Here is a 20,224-nt window from a genome sequence, read left to right on the forward strand (position 1 = left end):
CTGTTTTCGACATTTGACAGCAGTGCATGGTTCTACCAATATTTGAAAATTTATTTAGGCAACATGAGACAGATATTGTGTTCTTTCGTGCTTTCTTGGTATTTCTGCAAATTCATTCCTCCGTTTTAATTTTATCTTTCAAAAAACCGCTCCCTTCAGAATGCTTTTGATAACTATTTACATATCAACTAATAGGTCAGATATATTAAAAATTGTTGAAAACAGCACTAAACAACCACGTTTAGACTGTTTTTCTTTCTTCCTAGATTTTGTTTCGGCAACGCCATGAACACAAAACAACCTCTATGAATTATTTTACCCCCTTACCTGTTAACTTCCAGTCTTGCAAGTTTCCGCGCAATTCCAATATTGTTTTTGCAATTTACAAATTCTGTAAAAGGATCTGTCCACATGCTTTTCGTTAGCATCATACGGAGGACATTTCAAGCAAAATTAAACAAAATTATCCCAAATAACGTGGTTAAAACGTAACCTAAAAATTTGACGTCGCTAGTGGAATAAACGTACAATTCGCGTCTTGCTCTAATCGCACATGCTAAAGCGAGATGCATAGTGGGACACGCTTAATACAATACGTACAAGAATTCAATAGTTTGTTTACATTATGTTGAAAAGAGATAGCAATATGACAGTTGTTCTGCTTTTTAATTGATACATCGGACTATAATTAAAAAATGGACTATATACACTTTGATGGTTAATTTATTCCAAATTTTAAATCAATTTGTATTGCTTTTTCGTAAAAATGTTATAGAGAAAAGTTCCATGATTTGGCTCGTTCTTCCACTGGTTAAAATTAACACACGTATTTCAGAAACACCCTGTATACCTAACTTGAAATCTGTCAAAGATAACCTCAAAATTTACAATAAATTAATGTTTTTTAAGACTTTGCCCAAATGAACACGAAAAATGTTATTTAATATTCGTGCGCTGTCAGTTTTCAGGTATTCGGCCTGTTTTGCATCACTTGGCTGACGGCTCGTGCTTCAAATGTCGGCCTCATACCTGAAAAGTGATCTGATAGCGCTACTCATATGAAAATAACTATTGAAGGGTCACGTGTAATATGGCTATTTTCCTTTAGACGAAATACTCCACCCTTGGAAATAGGGGTATCAAAATGAATTACCTCTACAGTAGTGTTTTGTTTTTGGATTTTGGGCAACAGATCTCCAGAAAAGCAGTCTAAAGAAACAGTATATTTAAGGGTTGAAATTACTTTTATTTCAATTATTTCATATTCTACACTCTACATGAGTGTGTAAATGGAAAATGAAAAAGCCATTTTTTTTTTAATTTTGATTTCGTTTTCATATTTTGCAGACCTCATTTATTATTCATAAGGCACATAATATCAAAAAATTAAATTAAATTTTTCTATAATTGATTCAAAAAATTGAAATTCACGCATAGTTATCTGTGCATGAAGTGGGTCATTTTCTTACGTGTCTTTTTTTTACATTGTTAGTAAGATCGAAACCATAGAAACCATACAAAACAGTGTGTGAAATGCAATTTCACGCATACGACTATTTCTGTTTTTCATTTCACGCACTGTTTTTTATTAGTTACCTAGCAACATGGTCACTGCATTGAAACTTCAGAGTTCCTTCAAAAATTTGAATTTTTAATTTCAATTTTTTGAATCAATTATAGAAAAAATATTGTTTATATTTCGTGCGCGAAGATGTTTTTGTGCATTCAAAGGCTTATACTGCCTCGACCTTCGTCTCGGCGTAAAAGAAATTTTCATGCACAAAAAACACTCTTCGCGCACTTAATATAAAAATAACTATTTTCTCAATTCTTAAGGGTAATTTTGCCACCGGCTGTAAAAGATGAATCACCCTGTATAAATTTTTCTTTTTCTTTGTATTCTTTCCTGCTGTGGACACTGAAAATGTACTTATTTTCCTATATCTATTTCTTAACCTTATTCTACATAATCTATTTGATACTTTGGAATGGACTACAAAATATAAAAAAACCTAAGTTCTGGGGGTACAGTAAGGTACTCTTCCTATATACAGAATATTGCAGAACTGCCTCCCCAGAGAAAAAATAGAGTATTTGTCAAAACGAAACGTCAAGTTAATTTTAATGATTTTAGGCGATTTAGAGCCTTTAAGGGGCTCGTCGAACAATAAAACGTCATATTCAACTCGTTCGTGTGTAAATTGGGCTCTTTATGGCATGAGTGGACTCATTTCACTCGCGTTTTAAAGACACGCGTTAAATAATAGTAATAATACTCGTTAAATAATATATGTTATGACATTTTGGAAAACTACTTTAAATTTATCAATAAACAATACTAAATTAAAATCCGAGCCTATTCAAATTAAACGGGGAATTTATCAAGGAGATTCTTTAAGTCCTTTATGGTTTTGTCTAGCCATTAATCCTTTGACAAATCTATTAAACAGCACTGGATATGGTTTCTAATACCACACTATCCAAATTAAATCACCTTCTTTATATGGATGACATAAAACTTTATGCATCTAAAAAGAATCACATTTTATCTTTACTAACAATAACTGAAAATTTCTCAAATGATATTGGCATGAGTTTTGGTATTGATAAGTGTAAAACGCAATCAATATGTCGTGGTCATTACGAAAATTTAGAATATATAACTAAAGAAGGAGAAATCATTAAAAATTTAAATAAAGGAGAATTTTATAAATATTTAGGTATTAATCAATCAAATCATATTCAACATTCAATTATAAAAGAAAATTTAGAAAAACAATTTTATTTAAGAATTAAATCCAATTTAAAATCAAAATTAAACGGCAATAATTTAATTAAAGCTGTTAATACATATGCTGTTCCATTGTTGACCTATTCTTTTGGTGTTATAAAATGGTCCAAAACTAATTTACAGAATATAAATATTCAAACTAGAGTTCTCTTTACAAAATTTTGTAAACATCACCCCAAATCTGCTATTGAAAGATTTAATTTACCACGCGAAAATGGTGGTAGGGGGTTTTCAAATCTAGAAATTCTACAACACAATCAAATTGCTTCACTAAAAAATTATTTTCTCAATAGAGCTCGTGATAACACTTTTTTTAATGCTTTGGTTTCAGCGGATGTAATGTAATGTAATTTCAGATATTGTTGAGCCAAATATACCTGACACTATAGCAAATATAAAACAAAAGTCTTTACATGGGAGATATTTTAAAGAGCTAGAACAGCCAGAAATTAATATTCAAGCTTCTCATGCATGGCTTAAAAAATCAAATATTCATCCTGAGACTGAGGGTTTTATATATTATATATTTGCAATACAAGATCGTGTTATAAATACAAGAAATTATAAAAAACACATATGCGGTTTACAATCGATCATCGATAAATGTAGGATTTGCGGAACTGAAGGGGAAACAATTGAACACATCATTTCTTCTTGCACCGTTTTGGCTCAAAGCGAATATAAAAAACGTCATGATATATTCGCAAAAATTATACACATGAATTTAGCAGTTAAATTCAATTTATTAAAGGATACACAACCACATTACATTTATAAACCAGAAAGTTGTTTAGAAAATGACAATTACAAATTATATTTTGATCGCACAGTTTTAACTGACATTCACATTCAGCATAACAGACCTGACATTATTATTTTAAATAAATAACAAAAGGAAGCATATCTTTTAGATATAGCTGTTCCAAATTCACACAATATAACACAGACATATAATACAAAAATTAATAAATATTTAGAACTATCCGTTGCTATGAGAAATCTTTGGTGTTTAGAAAAAATTTCGATTTTACCATTTATAATTTCAGCAACAGGAATAGTACCGCAATCTCTTTTTAAAAATTTAAAAATTTTGGACTTACAGAACACATTGGTGGTTGAAATTCAAAAAGGTATATTATTATACTCATGTCACATCGTGAGGAAATTCCTTAACATTGACACAGAACATAAAACACAAAAAAGTCAAAATGTGGAGGCGAGACGCCGGTAATTATGTTGATAAGCACTGCACTATTACTTGATAGTATTATCCGTAATAGTGTATGTACTCCGGCAAAATTGCCGTGCCGCCGGGTGGAGGTGGGATACGAAAATATGTACTATTAAATAAGGAGGTAAGTCAGAAACATGACAAAACATAATGAAATGTTGTAAAAACGTATGCTAATACAGAAACTACATATCTTTTGTATTTAATTTATTCAGGAGTTAGAGTAGGTACTTAAGTAGGTACTATCGCTGGCCAAAAAAAACTCGTACAGCCAAAATTTTAGTATTGTACATTAAAGTTTACAACGTCAAACATTACTGTCAGTGTCAAAGTCAATTCGAAAATAGTAGTTTATTTAACGAATTCGTGTGTTTAAAGGCCCACGAGTGCCAAAAAGAGACCTATTTACAAACGAACGAGTTGAATACAACATTTTTTTTTGTTCGACGAGCCCCTTAAAGACTCCAAATCGCTTAGAATCTTCAAAATTAGCTTGTTCCGTTCACACAGGAGAAAATTCTCAAATTCTGACAGTGTCGAACAAAAAATATGTTTAACTGAAATTCAAAAACAGACTACATTAAGAGACGGGATTTCGATACGGGCAATTGCTGCTAAGGTTGGTGTTGTACCGTTTTATTGGCCAAACAAAAAATCAAACCTATGCATTCATAATCTTTATTGAAAAAGCGATATTTACACAACTCAAATTTTTAATTTTTGAATCTGTTGTTCTGTCATCTGTGTTTGTTTTGACCAGCGATAGTACTATGGCGGACAATAAATTTAGGCCGGCCTGTCATTGGCTTGACATCAAACTGTGAAGCTGGCATTATGTTCAACTAACCCCATTTTCGATTTTTGTCATTTTTGTCATCGTGACAGCGATAATCAAAATTAAAATTGGGGAAAGAAGCGTGCACCAGAGAGAAGTGCTACTACAAATCAGTTATGCTAGTGCGTCATGATCTGTAAGTTATGAAAAGGGCGAAGAAAACGCCAAACAGCTTGAAAACCTCCAGTTTGACAAACTGACACATCAGTCATAATGACAATAAATGGTCGCTTGCATTGACTTTTTTGAAAGGTCAGAAATTTGCCGGCCTAAATTTATTGTCCGCCATAGTATAGTTCTCCTAGAGCTGCAGCGATTTTATGGCAGGGTACCATTGTATAAACGTTAACAACACCGACAATAGGTTTAAACCGCAAGTACAACCCCTAATCGTAAATTCGTCCAAGTACTACCCTGTAAACTGACAGGTATAGAACGAAAATGATGATTGACAGGGGTCTGTTTATGTCGCTTATCGGCAGCTCAACAGGCGTAATAATTACTATTACCCTGCCATAAAATCGCTGTAGCTCTGGGAGAACTATACTAGTATATTTAATAGGATAAAAAAATTTTGTAAATTTTTATTTTATAAAAATGATTGTGATATGATTAATCATAAAAACCAATAAAACATTCAGGTGAAATTTTGCCGTTCTTATTTAGGTGTTGCATATGTTTTATAGGAAATAATAGCAACTAAAATTTGTGCACTTTCTAAATAGTTTCTGTTGCTCTACTTTTACAAACAATAAAATATAATTTTTAGAATTTGGATCTCTAATAGGTCTATTATTGTATTCAATTTGGAGTCGTTTATGGCTATCTATTAAAGCACTCGTGGTTTAATAGATCTCTAAGAAAATTTTTATCAATATTTCAGTGCATTATTGTCATTTACACCAAAAAACTTCCAATATTAATGTTCAAACTCTACTTTTTAACATCTGTTGCAGATGTAGTTGCATTCGTTACCTTGAATTACCAATTAATACAAAATTCCCTAGAATTTGAAAATTTATTTTTTTATTTAAAAATTAAAACAAGGTTGCAAATTCGAAAAAACTCGTTTTATAAGAGCATTGGCGCACTCATCCCATAGAAAACTCCCCTACGGCTCGTTTTCTACACTTGGGACTCGTGCGTCAAATCAACCGTTAAAAAACTCGTTCTTTAATATACTATTTTATAATAGTACATTCTTTGATCATTATTTCAGAAATTAAAAAAAGATAATTAATATTAATTATTAATTAAATTTGGGGAATTTAATCATATCTATTGGCTACTTCTGCCAACGCCTGTCATTTTTAATGTCCTTGAAAGTACGTAAACTAGCATTTAAAATTTGAGCGTGTTATTAAAAATGCCTCGCAAAATGAGACATTTATTAAACTCTCAAATTGGTTGTTATTAGTTGTTATGAACTTTATTAAAATGCTGCGCTACTACGTAATATCTCTACATAACCACAATTTTTATATTATAAAAATTTTCACTCTAGATCAAAAGTGTACATTGTTGCCAGCTCTATTTTGGGTGTAAATAGCGGTGTTGTGGTTCTTTGATAAAAAAACAGACTATACATCTTTTACTCCCACTCTGTGAATAAACATGTACTATTCCAGACACGGAGTTTTGACCAACATTTTTTAGATATTTCTAAAAAAAATTATGTACAGTCGATGGACAAATAAAACTGGGACAAAAATAACAATCACATAAGTCAAAATTTACAAATTTGCATCGTTTAATTACGGTTTTATCACAAATAGGTTAACTTTGGTATGACATATTATACAGACACTGACAAATATATTGACAATTCAATGGTCTGATTTACATAGATTAAATTTTAAGTGTCCCAGTTTTATTTGTCCACCGACCGTACCTAAACCAATCATTAGTGTCATTAATAAATGACAATTATTAAAAATCACATTGAAGTTTTTCTTGTGACCTCAAAAAAGCATGGAAACGGCATTATCGAGTCAAAAGTTATGTTATATTCAATAAAGGTCAGTTCACACATATCGAGCGATCAAATTAATTTGTAATCGAGTCATCCATGGATTTGAATCCGTATGTCTTTTGCGATTGATACTCTCGTGTCAAAAATGGATTACTCCCTAGGATTTAGGGATATTCGTTACTAGGTTGCCATAAATTTGGTTAGGTTGGAGGCTATGTGGTTTCTGGTGACAAACAAAAGATATCCCAAAAATGTAAGACAGGCAAATGGCTAATTTCTCGCTAAGTGATAGATGATTTTCCGTTTCACAATCAATTTTGGTTACTGGCGGCATATTTATTTGGATTTAATCTCTCAATTCAAAGTAACCAACCTTAGGCATTCAAAATTACTTTTGAAAAATCTAGTTACATACAACATGAAAAACGTTATTTCCCTAAAGTTCGAATTCTAGGGAGTAATCCATTTTTGACACGAGAATATATCGGGATCTAACTTGTGTTTCAAGCTGTGTTTATTGATTTGATCGTTCTTTATTTGTTAGTTAAATGTCAGTTGTGGCCAAGATTCCGTGTCCGGAATAGTATCTAATAAAATGTTTTTAATTACTTTTTATATGATATCACAAACTTTATTATTTGATTTCATCTTATTTATTATTAAAAAATTTTCATAGATACTCTAAGGGCCGATTTCACTAACGCCAATTAACGTTAACTGTAAGTTAAAATGTTTCGTTACTTTAGGGCGGGTTGCGCCAACGTGAGTTAAATTTAACTCCAGATTAAAATATAAGTAAACATTGTTATAACAATAGGTAACTAAAGTAACGAAGCATTTTAACCTATAGTTAAATTTAACTGGCGTTGGTGCAACCGGTCCTTAGTTACCTATTGTTATTATAACAATGTTTTCGTATATTTTAATCTGTAGTTAAATTTAACTCACGTTGATGAAACCGGCCCTAAATGAAATTTAGCTTTGCAGTCCCAGTTAAAGTGCTATCGTAGCTTAAAATGTTCTTAATAATATTCATTAAGAACCCAGAAATTAAAGAGAGTTCTCTGTTTTATTATACCTATCATATAATGAAAAATGAAATGAATAAATAAAGCTTCTAAATGGTTTTTAATTGTAGGATTTGTTAGCTGCAAATCTCTAAAAATATAAATATACATAAGCTTCTTTAATGACTGTTCAGTGCTCCCACGTTATTTTTTAGACTGTTAAATATAACATTTTAAATATTAAATACGGTTTGTTTAATTAATCAAAATAACAGACAAATACGATTTATTCAGATGTGTTGAATTAATATTTGCATAAAAAATAAGTCTGTTACATTGACAAATTACTGAAACTAATTTATTGCTATTTCTGGAAAATAAACGTCTAGCGATTTGCTGCGAAGATGTTTCTTATTTTATAATTAACCAAGTTTTTATAACGTAAATGTGGTTAAAAACAATCGAGGCATTTAAATAACAAAAGTTCTGTCATACCTTTGAAAAACGTTGTAAACTACTGCAATTGTTTCTGAGAAAAACAAGCACAACGTTTAAACAACGCTACTTTTAAAACCCATCTAATAAATAATAATAACAATGTGGCAAAGTTGCAACTGCGATTATATTAAAAATTAACACTAATTTGTGGAGTCGCGGTGTTTTTAATTTTCGACATTACCTATGCAGTGTTTAGACTTTGATAAAGCCGTCATGTTGCAAACTTGGGGAATTGTTTGTATAACTTATTAGTGCCAATTATTGCCAATTTGCAGGACACATTTCCTTACAAGACAAAATTCTTGTCCGACTAGTTTTTTTTCACAGTCACAGTATGGTATATCCTGCTCTCTTAGTTATTTTGTGTTGAAATTATGACCCCGCAAACGATTTTTGACACTTTTTTTGAAAATCTGATGCCATTAAGTATGCAGCTCCTCAACAAAAACATTTTTATAGCTCTGATAATCAACTGTTAAATATTTAATTTATCTCATTGAGATCTCGGCTTGTGTTGGGACTCGGAGTGAATATTTACTTACAATTCGTGGGCAGATAACGAAAAGTTAAAATTTTAATTGACGTATGCAGCAAGACGTATTTAAACCAGTCTTGACCACCAATGCAGGTGTTCCGAGATCACTGACAGTGGTCACTCAGATTCAAATCAGTGAAATAAATTCTTTCTAATTAAAAAGGAAATCGGTTGTAAATATTTCGACAAAATTAAAATTCGCCCCCGCCGCCACTGTCCGTTATGCGGGACCACACGGTACGGTTACCACCATTGCAAAACCTCAACCCAAGTCAGGAAGTGCGAACGCAAAGCGTTACACCACTCATGCAAGAACGAGACATGGATATGTAGGTGTGGTCGGGACATAAAGACAAGATCAAAGATGTATAACGAAAGGCTTCTTCACACCGAATAAATTTTATTATTCTCCAAGTGTCTGCCAATATTCTCCTGGGTAAAACACGCTCGTCGGGGGACACGTATCTTTCAGCTGCTCCTCGAAGTATTGTTTCAAAAGATCTACATTGATTTTCACCAGTTTCTTGTGTTTCTTTCGCTCCAGAAGTTTGACACTCTTTAAATACTGCCTGTACCAGGCTTTTTCTTCAGGAGTGAGAGACGTCACACCTTCGGTGGCTATTTTGTGCAAGACGGTCTTTCGGGTTTCGGTAAAGTTTTGGAATTCTCTGAACCAATCGGAATCTTCGAAGTTTATTTCAGATGGGGTTTTAGTACTCTTGGCAAAAACTTCATTTTCTAACTCTTTCAAGTCGACTGATTCTTTCTCGATAATTTCTTCTGGCTCTACGATTTCGGCGAGCTTGTCGGTCAGCTCCAGCAAAGCACGTTTTGGACGTCCTTTTCCTCTTTCGCTGTCCAGTTCATAGGAAAAAATATGTTCCCTCGAGAGCAAAGAGTATTCAGCTTCGGCTTTACCTAAATCGTCGAAGTTTTAGATCATGGCTTATTGTTTATAAAATATACTAACCATACCAAAGCTGGCCATGATAGTCGATGTAAATTATATCTCCAGAGGGCTTATTGTTAGTGAAATTACTAGTTAGATGACTGCCATTTTTGAAAGTATACGTTCCGGGGCCATTATATTTGTACTTCAGAATTTTTCCAGTATACTGATCTTCATTTTGATAAGTTACTTTCAAATTTTCCGCTTCATTTAACTTATCTTCTTTCCAATTTCCTTCATACGTTTGACCGTCGTGAGTAACGTAAAGCCCTGGACCCTGTCTCCACGCTAACCCACTCACGTGAGCGTTGTAGTGACCGGAGTATTTGTCTTCATTCGGAAACGTAAATTCCCACTCGCCTTCCTGAAATCCTTTCTTGTTCATTCCCGCCACAAATTTCTCCAAACATTAAAATTTGACAAAGAAGAAATCTCGCAGCTCCCTCTATTCAAGTTTAACCATAATTAAACTTCTGTCCAATTTTCAGGAAACCTTTTTTCAGCATTGTAGGAATCAATATTTTAAAATAAGATAAAAAAAGTGATGTCTACATCTAGTTTCTTAATAAATCTTGAGATATATTTTAAATAATGGTTAAAAATTATTTTTTTTTAATTGGAAGAGGCGCCACCTGGTGGCCCCCGACGTCATCTGATATTGACGTATGACGTGTACATTGTGTACATGTCAACGAAATGTCAACAATTTAAAATTAATTTATCAATGATTTGAGTGTTTGTGCCATGGAATATTTTCGGAGTGGTTTGAAATCAGTTCTGGGCACTCCCGCTCCAGGAACCCAACCAACGGGAGCAGAAACCGTAAGTTAATTTCCACAGAAACCCAAGACATCTGCCAAAATCCACATAACCTCAATTTTTAAGGTGGAGAGATTAGTTAGCAGAGTAAGTACTTCGACGTTACTGGAAGACCGCCGAGATGCCTGTCGAGCCCTCAAAGCCCTGTCTCGTAAATATCGTCTCGAAGTGGGGGCGCAAGGAATGGATGTGCTACGGCAAGTCTTGGAGCTGGATCGATCAGACTGTGAGATTATTGGCTACTGCTTGGATACCCTGTGCAATATCACCTCAAAAGAGATTTTTGAGGAAGAGAATGAGTCTAATATTAATATGAAGGTGAATGTTGGGGAGCAATTTACTGAAATGTTTATAAAAAACACTGAAAATGTCACTCTTGTATTGGGCTTTCTTGAAGAGTATGATTTCCGGGTGAGATGGCCTGCAGTTAAATTATTGACATCACTGTTAGCTAGTAAGCCTAAGGAAATTCAAGACATAATATTGGTTAGTCCAATGGGAGTTTCAAAATTAATGGATTTGTTAGTTGAGAGTCGTGAAGTAATAAGAAATGATGCTCTTCTCTTGTTAATTAACTTGACCAAATCAAATGCCAACATTCAAAAGATTGTTGCATTTGAAAATGCCTTTGACCGCCTTTTTGATGTTATAAAAGAGGAAGGATTGACTGATGGTGGTATTGTTGTTGAAGATTGCATGTTATTAATGTTAAATCTGTTAAAAAACAACACCAGTAACATAAACTTTTTCAAAGAAGGTTCATATGTACAGAAACTGGCCCCCATGTTTTTACTCCCTGACAATATCGAAGAAATCGGGTGGAGCCCCCAGAAAGTATCAAATATGCATTGCATCCTTCAGTTGGTTCGTACTTTAGTCTCCCCAAATAATCCAGTTCAGATTGTAACTTCGTGCCAAAAGACCATGAGAAATGCGAATTTATTAGAGGCGTTGTGTAATATCTTAATGGCCAGCGGGGTTCCAGCCGACATTCTTACAGAAACAATCAATACTGTTGGGGAAGTTATCAGAGGAAATTTGACCAATCAGGAGTATTTTGCCAACGTATTGGCGCCTTCCAATCCCCCGCGGCCAGCTATTGTTGTTTTACTGATGTCTATGGTCAACGAAAAACAACCGTTCTCGTTGAGATGCGCCGTCTTGTATTGTTTCCAATGTTTTCTCTTCAAAAACGAAATCGGACAAGAACAAGTGGTTCAAACTCTCTTGCCCAGCTCTACGAACTCCACCCTCACAACAGGTCAACTCTTGTGCGGAGGCTTGTTCAGTAGCGACTCTTTGAGCAATTGGTTTTCAGCAGTCGCTCTCTCTCACACGTTAATCGAAAATCCCGCCCAAAGAGAGCAACTGCTGAGAGTACTACTGGCGACCAATTTGGGGGCCCAACCAGTGAGTTTGTTGCATCAGTGTGCCGTTTATTTGCAACAAACGTCGAAGCTTCAAGCTAAAATCGGAGTCTTGATGTTGTTGGCGATATGGATGAGTCACTGTCCACAAGCTGTACAGGTTTTCCTCAACGTTCCTGGGGCGATGGCGTTTCTGACGGCGCAGACCAGTGCCAGCGAATACGACAACAATGAAGAAATATTGCAAGGATTGTGTGCCTTTCTGATGGGATTATGTGTCGCGTTTAACGACAATTCTGTCCAGAATTATTCGAAGGAAAATTTGTCGCAACTAATCGAGAAGAGAGTAGGGACTGAAACTTACTGCAAGAAGCTGAGCGAGATCTCCAGACACGAAGTATACGCAAAAGCGGCGAAACAACCCCAAATTAGAGCGAAACATTCCAGTGAATTGTTGTTAGAATTCGAGTTTTGTAAATTGTTCAAGGCTCTCGAACCAGTCATTATTAAAGCTTTAGGGGTGCAGAGGGATTTGTCCAATGGAATGTCAGAGTTGAGTTTGAGCGAGCACGAAAACGCTTTACTGCTCCAGTATAAAGAATTAATTCGGGACCAAGATAAAAAGTTGCAAGATTTGCAGAAGAATATCAACAATATGCAGAGGGAAAATCAAGATTTAAAGGTAATCACATTTATGTGGAACTGATTATTTTATTTTAAAGTCGATGTTATACAGGGTTATTCTAAATGATTGTAGTCGAAGTAGGCGTGAAAACTGAATGTAAAATTTATGGTTGCCGCTCCACATAAAAAAATCCTCAAAATGATGTGTTAAATTGGGTGCAAAACAACTCAATATTTTTAAAATTGATTGTAGAACAACTCAATATTTCTGGATTCAATCGTTAATTTAACAAAAATAAATAAAATCCTCATCACCGCACTTTTCACCTAAAAAATGACAGTGACAGCGACACAACTGACAGTTCACATGAAAGCGGCAAAAACGTAATAACATGGGCATGGCCTACTTCGACTACAATCATTTAGAATAACCCTGTATAATTTCAAATATCTTTTTGATGTACAGTTGGTTGTAAAAAAAACGGGAACTGTCAGAATAAAATTGACACATTTTTACAATTTTTTCATAGTGTGAGACCTTCTTCCGAGAGATAGGTTAGAATTATGGTCAAAATTCAAGGACATTTTTAAAAATTATTTGACAGGTATTGTCAAGTAGACAATAAATTGACAAATTGTCAAAACCAAATTTACATTAAGAAAATATTCGTTTTTCGTTTTTTTTTTTTTTTTTTTTGTAACCAACTACGGTCGATGGGCAAATAAAACTGGGACACTTAAAATTTAATCAATGTAAATCAAACTATTGAATTGTCAATATATTTGTCAGTGTCTATATAATATGTCATACCAAAGTTAACCTATTTGTGATAAAGCCGTAATTAAACGATGCAAATTTTTTCATTTTGACTTGTGTGATTGTCATTTTTGTCATCGTTTTATTTGTCCATCGACACGGACGCTTCACGCTTAAATAATAATCAATACGCAATGTAACAAAGAACAATAACAACACCAAACACAAAAACAACGAACAATAAAGCAGCAAAAAACAAGGAGTTTTTTACCTTCAAATTTAAAATGTCATTTGAACAAGAAACATTTTCGGTGACCATATATCTTAATTTCCCCAAAAAGCGCCCGTACACTAGCGCTCTGCGGGGATCACTCAAACTACACTTTTGAACAGGCCGGTTATATTGGGTGATTCGAAATGATTGTGAGAGTCGACATTTATATGACATTTTATAGGCGTGCATTTGATTTTTTTTTATACCATTGCACATTGATTTGACAATTTTCAAAATTGCGCGACTATGAACTGTCAAAGAAATGTCAACTCTATCTTACCCACATACATTTTCGAACATAGTTGCCATACTTATTCACAATCATTTTGAATCACTCAATAATACAGCAGGTCGTGTTCTAACCCATCTCTCGTAAAAAGGTGTCACACCATGAAAAAAATGTGTCAATTTTATTCTGACAGTTCCCGTTTTTTTTTTGCAACCAACTATACACGTTGAATAATGAATTGAGCATTGCTAAATTCGCATTATGTTGGTTCCCTTCATTATCACTATCTACAAGACATAATCATATAACCAAAAAACAAAATTATTTGACCTTGAAATACGCAATTCATCCTGAATTCACTTTAGACGCTGTATAGAGTATTTTTTTATTTACAGACACAAATAGAGGAACTCCGCCAGACCAACTCTCAGCTTCACGACCAGAACACATTATTGAAAGCTCAATTGCAGTTGTCTGCAGGAGCAACAATCGTAAATGAGCCATGTGATAAAATCAAGCAACTCGAAGCGGAACTAGTTGAAAAAGATGCAGAACTGGAGAGGATAAGAAAGGATCAAGACGACCTTTTAGAATTGTTGACTGATCAAGACACCAAATTAAATTCGTTTAAAAATAGATTGAAAGAACTTGGAGAAACCATCGAGGATGTAGATTCCGAGGATAACAATTCACTGGGTTCAGACAATGAGGTGTAAATAAATTTAAGTTTCAATTATTTATTAAGACATGTAAAAATGATCTAATATTTTATTTAATACCAAAAGTGAAAAATGTTGAACTGGATGGAAAGTGAGTTATTTAACGTCGGCTTTTTTTAAATATACAATTATGAATTGCATTGAGTTGTATTGTATTGCATTTTGATTTATCTGCCACCACGAATAATATTTATCCCGTTGTTCACAAACATTATTGATATTCCTGTTAACAGTATGACAGCCACAATAACAGTCACAAATAACCCAACAGAAACAACGAGTAAATTGTGGCAGTCTGACTTTACTACCTTGATATCTACCGAATCATCTTCGTTGGTTGAATATGTGAAGTGGACTTGACACACTTTTCGGTTTTCTCTATGTTGAAAACTACAACTCTGCTGGATTTCAAGATTTTTAAACATTTCTATACGAACAGTGTTTCTGATTTTACATGAAATATTCCTTTTCGTTAAGATGTAATAGGCAACATAATGTTCGTAATACTTGCACAGTTCACCGCATTTGTCACATCGTTCGCAGTGTCTCCCAGAAAAACCCTCGTCGCATTTACACTTATCGCATACACATTTACCGTTATTGCTGCATTCGATTTCATTTCCACGTGTTTTGCAGTTTTTTGTAGAATTCAAACAAGTACAGTCTTCGCCGACGTATTTATTACGACACCGACAGGCACCGTCGACGCAATTACCGTGACCTCCACATATCAATTTGGTAGAATCATTAAAAGGACAGACATACTGGCAAAATTCTCCCGAACATGGAAAAAAACAATGACATTTGTTGCCCCTACAGTTTCCACTAAAACAAAATTATCACATATATCACAAGTGCAAAATTTTTAATCGGAAAATTTTTTTGCTAATGAACGAAAACATCCATAAATGAGGTCAGAAGACCAATTATTATCAAATAAGAGCATGAGACGAAGTCGAGGGCTTTTATTTGATAATAATAATTGGTCTTCTGACCGAATAATTTATGGATGTTTGAGTTCATTAGCAAAAAATTTGCCTATATTAAAATTTTGCACGGGGGGTATACGGCTGATTATTTCCTGAATAGAATGAAAAGAAACGCATTATTTCCAATCCTTTTAATTCAAAATAATTTATTTAAAAAAAAAATCAGGTACCGACATTTTTTATCCGATTATTGCACAGTGTGCATTTTAGAGAAATTTTTTCGGGCTATTTTTTGTTTTCTTGTTTTGATTGGTCAATATTTGTCACGCACTTGGTTGAAGACATATTAAGGAAATAATCAGTAACAATTCTCAACAATAAAATTTATATGTACTATCGCGGCCACGGAATTTTGGCCGTCACTTTCATGTCAATTAAAAAAAAATGGATGTAGTCCATGCTTTATTGTCATTATGATTGACTTTTGGAATTGACATCCAAAAATTTGTCAATGTCATACTTCATTCAAATAGTTGCGAACATGGCACCAATACCCTATTTTAATAAAGTGCAGATAATATCCCTGTTCCAAGATGGTCTATCACATTCTAAAATTTCGGAACGTTTGGGTATAGGAAGAAGCCCGATAAAATGGAGGCAAAATCAAACAGTGGAACGACGACCAGATTCCGGGGGAAGTCGAATTTCTACACGTAATCAAGACGAACAACTTTTAACTGTGATACGAAACAGTCCTTTTACTACTGCCACTGCAACAGTGAATATCAGTAATTTTCTGGGCTCCGTCAGAACTTCACGTCGTCGTCTGCGGAATAGTGAACTTCGAAACCACGCAGCTGCTAGGAAAATACGCCTTACCCCTCGGCATAAAGAGGCAAGAGTTGGATTTGCTTTAGAGCACTTAGCAAAAGATAATGCTTTTTGGAGCCGAGTTGTGTTCTCCGACGAAAAGGTCTTCCAGTCGTCGCATAATGGTCGTGTTAGGGTGTATAGACCACGAAACAGCCGATATGATGAACGCTACGTTGAACCGACCGAACGATCCGGTCGCTTTTCTGCTAACGTATGGGGGTGGATTTCTGCTGTTAGTCCTGGGGTAATGCTCCATGTGGAAGAGCGGCTGAACTCTGGCGTTTATATTAGGATCCTGGAAAATGTGATGCGCCCTTCAGTGACTAGGGTTTATCCCAATCAAAACTTTATCTTTCAGCAGGACAACTGCTCCGTGCATAAGTCTCATAGGGTAGGTAGCAACATGGTTCCAGGATCAAAATATAAACGTCCTCGACTGGCCCAGTCGTAGTACAGATGTGAACCCGATTGAAAATATGTGGGGTTTTTTGGTAAGGCATTTGCAAAAACAGAGACAAATTTATCGTAATAGACAGGAACTCCTTACTGCGATCACTGATGCATGGCACGCGTTACCTCAGGACTACATCAGAAATCTATGGCTTTCCATGCCCAATAGACTAAGAAAAGTTTTAGACGCAAATGGGGCAGTTACAAAATACTAGTTTCTTTGCATACCTATTTTACCTATTTATTATGTTTTTATTTTCCGTATTATTTATTATTTATTTTATTATCCGTACCTATTTACGCTTTCTTTTTCTTTGTCAACATTAGGTTAATAAAATATCATTGTTTGATCTTCACTTAAAGTAGCTTTACAAGATATCGCATTTTGTGCAGGAAGGCATGTTTGTGCTTATTTAATGAAAGGCGTGCTGCAGCACATGCGCACCTCCGCTAGGGTGCACAGATCTTACCGAGAGCTAAGAAAGATTCAAGAAGATCCAAGAAAGTCTTGTCTTGAATCCGACGGGAATGGATCTCTTTGCGTTATTCCTGCATATACATCTATAATATGTGTGTGCTTGACTTGTTGCAGGCAATGAGGAAGCGCGTTTTCATGCAAGTCAGTCAAAATGACAAGTCTTGCAACTTGCAATAGCAGAAAGTGAGGTTACGAATACGTAAGGGGCGCTTTACATCTCATGTCAATGGAATGACAAGTGACGGCCAAAATTCCGTGGCCGCAATTGTATTTACCATCCGGAACACTGCAAGGCTACGGAATTGTTTTCTTCACTGCAACTTTCTTTGATATCAGCCAAGTGTACAGTTTCTTGACTTGCTCTTTGTTCTTCATTGTTTTCAGTGCAGTTTGAATTACATTTTAAAAGTTCTTGATTTCCTCTTATGTTGCAGCGATAATTCTGGAAATTCTGAAAACAAATTCGTCACTCCTCGAAAGTCAAAACTCTAATTTTCAGTAAAAATTACTTTGCAAATTAGAATTATGTTATTTGTTAATATGTGAGGTAGGTATACATTATATTTTTTCGCGTGGATGTCGAAACTGGATGGTTCAAAATTATCTATTTTGTTTTGTATATTGCGCTGGACAGAGAAACCGTTAATAAAAAAAGATAGTTAATTGTTAAGTTGAAACTTGTGGCAACAAAGCATTGAAGAATGTCCTTACGAAAATCAAGGGCTTCAGAGGTTCACGGAAAAGATGTTTAAATGTAAATTTAGTATACATACTATCTTTTTATGGTTTTTTATAATAATGCACATGTTTACAAACCTGATCACTACACCAAAGACAACAATAATGTGCTTGTATGCAGTTTCTACAATTATTTTCTTTCTTACAAATATTGGAGTAATTTTCACACTCTTGACTGGCCCAAATGATTTTATTTGGTGATAATGAGACAATTAAAAATGATATACTTATCAGCAGCATTACATAAATATGTTGTATTGATGAATAAAACGTACCCACTTTTACTAGGAATATGTTATGGTTATGTACACAGTTTTACGCACCCTTTGTATAATATTTGATAAAGCGACCTTCAAGCGTTTGTACATATAAGGGACCTTCCTTTTTCTCTGAACCAATCTTTTTATGAACAACGAAAAATTCCAGTTATGACGATATACTACAGTAAAGAATAGGTATTATATTAATTTTTCTAACACTAATATCTTATACTGTATCCATGGTGCATTTGAGCTCACACCTTATGTTTCCCATAAAATACACTTTATCCAACATTCAATAGTAATATCGTGTTTTACTAGTTAGTTTTAATTGAGTAAACTGGGCTATAACTAGTCTGTTGTTTTAACCCACGTTGCCATTTGCACCGTGGGTTATAACATACATAACCCACGTTGCCATTAGCACCGTGGGTTATTAACGTCCATAACCCATCGGGAGCAGAATTTCATCAATAATGTCATTATCTAAAAATTTTGGAATATTGGATAAAACGTTGTATGGCATACGTGGGTTATTAAGTACTACCCACTCGAGGTAATAACCTACTCGGGCAAGCCCTCGTAGGTTACAAATACCTCTCGTGGGTAATATCTTAAATAACCCACTTATACCATAAATAACTATTTCTCTATAAGACACGTCGTCAATAGCAACGTATCTTATAGAGTCATAAAATACGCTCACACATATCATTCAAGTAGCATTTTATTCTTCATTTTTACAGTAATTATCACAAAAGTGAAAAGTACAATTATTGAATTGGAACTGCCACATTAGATTCGTGCTCTTGTTCCTAACATCTTCTTTAACTTCTGCTGTTTCATCCAATGCAAGTGCCCGGCCATCGAAAACTGGCAATCTTTACATTTTCTTCAAATGATTCTTGCCGTAGTGTGAATTAACTTTTAATGAAGTTCTACACGCTTACCCCATATCAAGAAAAGCCAAAATGACATCTTCCGTTACCTCCGTGATGCTTTTTTTTTTATTGTTCCGGCCTTGAAACGAAACATACACCTTTTCGAATGCACTTTTAGACTTCATTGGTAACAAATTGCCCCTTTTTTCTTATTTCTTCTGGAACGTTTTGGCACATTTCAACGATGAAAATTGTTTTTTTCCAAATTTGTTGATATTATTACCATAGTATCCACGGCAACCTCTGCATTTTGTGTATTGTGACGCGCCTCGAATAATTTCTGAATTTATTAAAATGTCTGATAAGATGTTAGTGTTAGAAAAAATCTTGAAGACAACGCGTGTTTTATAGTTTAAAAATCTCGGGGCCCGTTTACAGAAATGAAATTAAGTTAATCGTAATCAAATGCGAGATTAACTGAACACGTGATCAGATTGAACCAATCCAAGTTTCGGATTCAAGGGTTAATGGCGCATTAAAATTTAATTCAAATTAAATATTTAATTCTCTTTCTATAAACTGGCCCATGATCTATTAAATCCTCGCTCCCTGCGGTCGCTCTGATTTAAACTACGATCTCGATTTTTAAGTCGTCTATAAAACACTTGTTGTCTTAATAGCTATAAACCACAAAACAGAACAAATAGTACTATTGCGGCCAAAAAATTTCGTCCGTCACTTTCAAGGCCCTGACATAAAGTGTAAACTACCCTTAAGCACCAATAACCTCGCTTTTTTATCGTTATTGTCATTTTGACAATCTGTCATTCAGTCCATCAGTTCAAATTTTGTGAATACAAAGGACAAGTTCTACTCTTACACAATTACCACACGACCGCTAGTTGCACTAGAGGCAGACTTGCGGCTATTTTTGGATTAAAGTACCAAACAGAGAACCGTGGAAATTATACGAGTATGCCGTAGTTTTAAAAAATCAAACGAAAAACA

The 20,224-nt window shown here is 34.4% G+C and overlaps 3 protein-coding genes across 3 annotated transcripts; 1 reads left to right on the forward strand and 2 right to left on the reverse strand.

Annotated features, from left to right (window-relative positions):
* Window positions 1–9,249: 9,249 nt before the first annotated feature.
* Window positions 9,250–10,279, reverse strand: LOC138139329 (radial spoke head 1 homolog). Its single transcript, XM_069059567.1, has 2 exons — window positions 9,840–10,279; window positions 9,250–9,787 (listed from the first exon to the last, which is right to left on the reverse strand). Exons 1-2 carry the CDS (start codon window positions 10,201–10,203, stop codon window positions 9,273–9,275), a joined length of 879 nt encoding a protein of 292 aa, XP_068915668.1. The 5' UTR covers window positions 10,204–10,279; the 3' UTR covers window positions 9,250–9,272.
* A 205-nt stretch (window positions 10,280–10,484) lies between these two features.
* Window positions 10,485–14,747, forward strand: p115 (General vesicular transport factor p115). Its single transcript, XM_069059847.1, has 3 exons — window positions 10,485–10,640; window positions 10,704–12,686; window positions 14,284–14,747. The coding sequence occupies exons 1-3, from the start codon at window positions 10,563–10,565 to the stop codon at window positions 14,602–14,604; spliced, it is 2,382 nt and encodes a 793-aa protein (XP_068915948.1). The 5' UTR covers window positions 10,485–10,562; the 3' UTR covers window positions 14,605–14,747.
* Window positions 14,610–18,344, reverse strand: LOC138139540 (integrin beta-5-like). The gene is made up of 3 exons (XM_069059850.1): window positions 18,154–18,344; window positions 17,613–17,788; window positions 14,610–15,432 (listed from the first exon to the last, which is right to left on the reverse strand). Exons 1-3 carry the CDS (start codon window positions 18,313–18,315, stop codon window positions 14,775–14,777), a joined length of 996 nt encoding a protein of 331 aa, XP_068915951.1. The 5' UTR covers window positions 18,316–18,344; the 3' UTR covers window positions 14,610–14,774.
* Window positions 18,345–20,224: the final 1,880 nt, after the last annotated feature.

The sequence above is a fragment of the Tenebrio molitor genome, chromosome 9, assembly GCF_963966145.1.
Source record: "Tenebrio molitor chromosome 9, icTenMoli1.1, whole genome shotgun sequence".
NCBI lineage: Eukaryota > Metazoa > Arthropoda > Insecta > Coleoptera > Tenebrionidae > Tenebrio > Tenebrio molitor.